Here is a 6,155-nt window from a genome sequence, read left to right as displayed (position 1 = left end):
CTGCAGTGTATCCTGCAAGGAGCATGAAGTATTCACAGACCTGAGCACTCAGTTGGATCTTTCTGCATTTTGGCTATGCAGTTAAGCCTGCAGTAAGAATTAAGTGTTACTTAATATAGAAAAAGGGATGTTATCTCAGTGCACAGAAAGACACTGCTGGTTGTTCGACAAACCACATGTGGTGACTGTCACACCAAGAGGCCACCTCAGACCCAGCTCTCAGGTGACTGACTACATCAGTTCTTCTGGCTTGGTCATCTCTCCCATTCAAGGCCATGCTCAGACTAGGCAGGTAACGAATTGTTCATGGACAAGGTGGAAAACTCCAGAATTGTCCTTGTGCCAAGTGCATCGGGTAGAAGATGCTTGAAATAATACATCTTTCATAGGCACACCAGCACAAAGGAGCACTGAGTGTCCAGGCAAGCACTGGATCTGCCTTAAGTTAAGCCTTGGGCAAGACTTTCAGAGCATGGCCACCTTCCTAGGAGCAAACATCTCTTACTAGACACAACATGAGCCATCTTCTGTCTTTCTGGCAACCATGAAAAGTAACTGCATTGAAAAGCATTCAAAACAGACTGTTTCTATGGAAAACTATCATCTTATTTCCATAGCGATACATCAATATTACACTAAGTCCTAAGCAGAAAGCCTGCCTACTATCTGGAGCTAAAAAAAAAAAAAAAAAAAAAAAAAGCCATACTCTGTAACTGAAAACTTCTACCAGCCTGTGTCACTTGTGTGCCATGCACAGCAATGCATAACACGCGCCAGCAGCCATGTATCCTTTATTACTGACTTCTGCCCCTGAGGGCAATTTCCATTTCTTATCCACTTTCTCTGCTTTAGAGGCAGCACAGATTGGGGGCAGCAGGGCTGTGGATGTCTTCTTTTCTCTGCCATTTACTTCTGTGCAAGAGCAAAGCCTTGGGGCAGCAGGCACCAGGGGAGCTACCAAGGCCCTGGCCTTCTGCAGGACCCACTCTTCCTCACTAGGGACCGAAACAGACTGTGCATCTTAGAAGGAGGATGAAATCAACCCTTAAGCTGGTTAATTAAACCTTAACAGGAGCCACTCTGCCCACTGTGTATAGTGGGAAAGGCAATGCAGAGGATAATCAGCAGGTTTCACATTTGGCAGTGTCTAGAAATTTTAAAGTGTCTCTGAAAGGGAGAACAGGGGAAGTCTTCAGAAGGAAGAGAAATTCCCAGATGTTAGCCAGAAGGTGGAGGTTCTTAAAGAATGACCAGAGGGTTTTCAGAGCTAGTCTAGCTCTTCTGCAATTTCTGAAGTGAAATCTTAGAGGTGCAATCCATCCTACATTTTCTCCTATGCTCAGACATGACAGAAACATTTAGAGAACACTTCTCAGTGGAGGGAGTTCTCACCTCATTCCCAGTTTTCCCAGTAGCAGAAAGCAATCTGACCCAGGCTTACTAGTGGAGGTTATTTGAAAAGAGGTGGGTTGCTTCCTAAGCCATCTTCCTGTTACTGCATTGTATTAAAAATACATAGGTAACATGGAAATCAGTAATCTCTGTGTCCTTTGAAAGAGACTAGGGAGCATTCACTGAAGATGCTATGGTGCACAGACCCAGCTCTGTGCTCACCCTGCAAGAGAGCTTACAGGGTAGTAGATTCCTTTGCAGCAAGGAATCACTGATGGCAAGCACCTTCTTACAGGGGGCTTAGGGCATGCCTTGCTGGTTACACAGACAGTTGCTCACTGCCTTCAGGTAAGCAAGTGGGAGCTTTCTTCTTTAAATTTGATACATCCTGCTTTGACTTTATACACGGTTTAAAAGTGAAAGTGAGTAGCAAGGGTGAAAGTTTTTTACTTACAGCCAGTCCTTCTGAGAGGTGATGTTAAGCATGTAACACAACAACTCAGTGAAGCAGAGGAACTGCACTGGCAGTAAATGAGTGTGTCACAATGATTTGTCTCAACTCCTGTAGAGGCAATTTAACATCATTTTGGTGACAGGGTATCAAGAACACACAGGAATTCACTCTACTGTCAGCATAACTTTTATTTATTTATTGCTGTCAATATGCACAGTAAAGGAAGACCTGATGTGGCTACCTCCTGCATACAATACTTCTGTAAATCTGATATTGTGGCTTTGATAGTAGTAGAACAAAGGTGCTGCATTCACAAGCCACTGGGTGATTTTCCTAACTGCCTGAATTACAGATACATTCCACAGCTGTCTTTATTCTGTCCCTTCCAGCATCACATAATATAGACGTTGTAACTGAAAATAGCTAGAGATGATGTGAGAACTGCATAAAGGGGAAAACCAGCTCTGTACTGCTTTCTCATAACCCTTCAGCCTTGTAGGAGACAGAATTAATTTGTGGCTTTCTAGCATGCAAGGACAAGTGGAAAAAACCACAGAAGGATCAGGTATGCTAAAGAAGGATGGAAATTCTCTTCTCCTACCATATCACCTGTCATCACAAAAAATATCAGCCTTCAATGCTGGATCCTCTGATTGTATAAAACCTCTCACTGCCTGGCAGAAGGATACTGGTCAATAGTTGCCTGAAATGGGAGGTACAGGCTGTGCCTTAAATGCTTTTCCTCTGGTCACACCAGAGGGACTCCATCCAGGAGCATCAAACCTCTCAGTATGCTCTTCCACCCAGCATCAACCCCTCTTCTCTGGCTGGTAAGCCAGGGCTCTCCTTCCCAGCCTCATCCTTCACTTCTCCCTAGAAACAGCACTGAATTGATAGGGAATGACTTAGGTGGCCAGAAGCCAAAGGCTGTGAGTGGGACAGGTCTGACTGGGACAGGTAAGCAACTACCTGTGTGTCACTGGACATACATAATACCCATGGGTACTGATGCCCTGAAAGCCCCAGTTAATCTGCACTTACGATCCCCTGAGCCCTAACTGTACTTTGGCTGCTAACTTTAGTTACCTTTGTATTGTTTATTTCTTTGTTTCCCAATTAATAATCTGGAGAAAACAGTGTGACTCTGAGTGTGCTTGTCCTGTGCTCTGTAAGCACCAGGCAGTGCTGTTTCTACAGTATGGGTAATTACTGTCCAGCTGCTTGCTTAAAATAGGTGGGAGAGGCTGCAAGGGTTCCACAACAAAGTGATTCCTCTCCTAAAACATACAAGATGACCACATGCAGGGCAAATTCTCAGTTCGGCTGAAACAGCCTGGAGCAGTACAAAGCCATGGCCACAGGCTATTCACTGCAGCATATACTGAAATTACTTTCCCCATCTCCACAGCCCTCAGAGCTTGCTGCTGACAATGTTTAGTTCTTGAAGTGGTAGTGGGTTTTGTTGCTGGACAAGCCTCACCCTCCTGTCCTCCAACTTGTTTTACAGAGGTGTTGAGGAAGCTGTCAGAACTGACTCAAAGGCCTCTCCACGCCAATGCTGCCTATAGTTATCACCTTCTGCAGCACATATCTCTGCTCCAATACAGCTGGATCCCAGTGTAAAAAGTCTGGAAAGGTGGCCCCAGAATGTTCCATCCACAGTGGAACACCACCTTCCCTCCAGCTTGCATAGATGCCACTGAGTTACCTACAAGGTCTTCTCTGTGCATGATCCTCCTTGAAGCCAAATCCACAGCACCTTCAGGTTGTCTTCACCTTGTGTTGCTGCTGTTTGCTTGAAATGATGCAGCATCAAGAAGCTGCCCTATGTTTGATGTGTTTGATATTTTTGCCTGTACTTGGGAGACTGAGACTGCTGCAGTCTTCAGGACACGTGCTCCACCGAAGTGCTGACTGACTGGGGGTGTGCAGAGAGCTATTTCCTAGCAGGGATCAGGCAAAACGTGGTAATCTGTGCCCAGCTGGGGAGGTTATACACTAGCTGGAGCATGGACTGATAAAGGGCTTTCTCAGAAGCATTTGTGTTTGGCAGACAAACTAGACAGGCAAGAAAGAGGCACTTCCTAAGCTATGGTCTGTGGTTCACTTTAATACTGACTGTGGGATCTTGGCAAAATATGGCTTAATGTAAGCAGATGAAGCAAACAGATCTGGAGTGATCAGCAGAGAAGGTCTGCCAGGCTACAGGGAGCATTCAAACTAAAGCAAAGCCACTAACTGAGGGGATTGACTACACACACCTTTCCCCCACTTTCTCCACCAAAGAGCAAATCTTCCTTTTCACCTTACTGCCCAAGGGCATAACTTTTGCAGAGCTGAATGGCAAGTAGAGCTCAGAAGCCCCCTCCCAAGAAGAGTCACTTTTTGTCCCCAGAAGCAGAATCCTTTTGTGACCTCATGATTTGATAGATAGTTTTCCTGAAGCGCTGGTCCCGGCTCAGTCTTTTGGCTGCTTCTTTCAGCTCCTCAATGTTTTCAGCTTCTGCATGTGAGAAGATGAAAGACTGGGACTGCTTCACTGAAACAAGAACAGCACAGGAGTGTCAGCACTCTCCATCAGGCACACAGACTGAAGATAAAGCTTCACTAGAGCACACAAGTGTGATCAACATGACGGAGAGCCTGGCAGGGGATGAGATAACCGTTTTACTCCGACAGCTTTACCTTACTGTTTTCAGAGGAGGAAAATGCTGACAGCAGGGAAACCCACTTTTCTTCTTTACAGCCACCTCTGATTTAAGGTGCTATGCAGAACCTGATCTGACTCTGCAGGAAGCCACTCTGAGCACTGGATTGGATTGGACAATATCCAGGTGTTCCTTCTGACCTAACTCAGTCTGTGATTAAGCATGCCAATGATGTCATATTTGAGCATGGGCTTTTAAGGGCCCAGGACCATCACAGCAGTTACCTTTAAACATACATAAAGAAAACAGCAACAAGTATGCAGGCTCAGTGCTCCAAGTAGAAGCTGTAGGAAAGGCAGCTCCAAGTAGCTCTGAGGCTCCATTCTACTACTGAGGAATATGAAATACCAATGACATTTGCAGAATTTACTGCTCTGTCAGCCCCATCTGCTTCTGCAGAACATAGAGTAAAAAGCTTCGTGATACCTACTGTCGTTCCACGAAGCGCTGGTTCTCCGGCAGCGGAAGCGGCAGCTCTTTATGCGACGAGTGGCAGCCTTGTGGATGTACACAGAGTTCTTCATGATCACAGGCATCTTGGCCTCCAGCTCAGCATTGCGGATGCACTCTTCAAAGAACTCTGAAGAGAAAACACCACTGTAAGCAGTGATGGGACAGACACTCCAACCAACAAACCAGTCACAAGGGACTGCACTCATTGATGGGTTGAGCCAGGTAATGGTGATCTTCACAAACAACGATCCATGAAGCTTCAGAATATCATCAAATGAACATTTTCAAAGTGACAAAAACCTCCAGTTCCCAACAAATACATACTCAAATTTTAGGAAGAACTGCAGCCATCTATTTCCTGTCAATCATTCCTACAACTGCTCATGATTCAACTGAAAAAAGCCTCTGATACTATGATAAAACTTCTCAACTCTGTTTGCAACAGAGGGACCTGAAGCCTTGCTCATCGCACTTTCTTTGAAGGACTTCTAAAACCAGTCAAGTCCAACTGGGAAAGGGAAGTGTTGGCACACTGGAACAGGCACACACCTCCAGGTCATACATGGCCAGGAATTTCTTAATAGCATAGCAAATACTAGCACACAGACACATATATTACAGGCTCCAAGCAAAGCCTCGTGTCCTAACTCTGTTATTCTGCCCTGATCTGCCACACAAGCTACTTTTCCTGGCCTTTTTCCCCATCTTATGGTCTAACCAGCATCTCTTCTGTCATTATAGTCTTGCTGTCCTCCTGCCTGCCACTGGTCCCTTGCCATTCAAAGGCCTCACGTGCTAATGTGCTCCAGCTCTTATATGAAAGGGCAGGGCAGAGCTGCAGGAACCAATTGGAAGGACTGCAGCAATCTGTGGTGGGACTAATGTTAAGGAAAACATTGTTGGTTCCTCACTTTCTCTAGTGCTCTGCTCATCAGTACATTTTTACTCTTTTGAAAAAAACATCTTCCAAAATCTAAGACTGGAAATGTCAGAGACATTCATTACCATTCATATCTGTGCCCTGTGCAGGTAGCTCAGCTCTACTCAAGTGCTGTGCTCAGCGCATCCCCTTCAACTCTGTTTTCTTACCATGGCTGTGAGCCAGTGGGATGAAGTTCAGATTCACACCATTTTTTCTCTGTTTAGAA

At 45.4% G+C, this 6,155-nt stretch overlaps 1 protein-coding gene across 1 annotated transcript in view; it reads right to left on the bottom strand.

Annotated features, from left to right (window-relative positions):
• Positions 1-4,224: 4,224 nt before the first annotated feature.
• The window catches only part of PLEKHD1 (pleckstrin homology domain containing, family D (with coiled-coil domains) member 1), a 24,292-nt gene continuing 22,361 nt past the window's right edge, over positions 4,225-6,155 (bottom strand). Inside the window, exons 12-13 of the mRNA XM_009073454.1 lie at positions 4,985-5,134; positions 4,225-4,385 (exon numbers count right to left, since the gene is read on the bottom strand). Of these exons, the coding sequence (XP_009071702.1) occupies positions 4,225-4,385; positions 4,985-5,134 (311 nt within the window). The remainder of the gene's footprint in view (positions 4,386-4,984; positions 5,135-6,155) is intronic.

This window comes from Acanthisitta chloris, unplaced genomic scaffold, assembly GCF_000695815.1.
Source record: "Acanthisitta chloris isolate BGI_N310 unplaced genomic scaffold, ASM69581v1 scaffold8324, whole genome shotgun sequence".
Lineage (NCBI taxonomy): Eukaryota > Metazoa > Chordata > Aves > Passeriformes > Acanthisittidae > Acanthisitta > Acanthisitta chloris.
The sequence above is the reverse complement of the archived record's forward strand: the minus strand, read 5'-3'. Positions and strand labels throughout refer to the sequence as shown.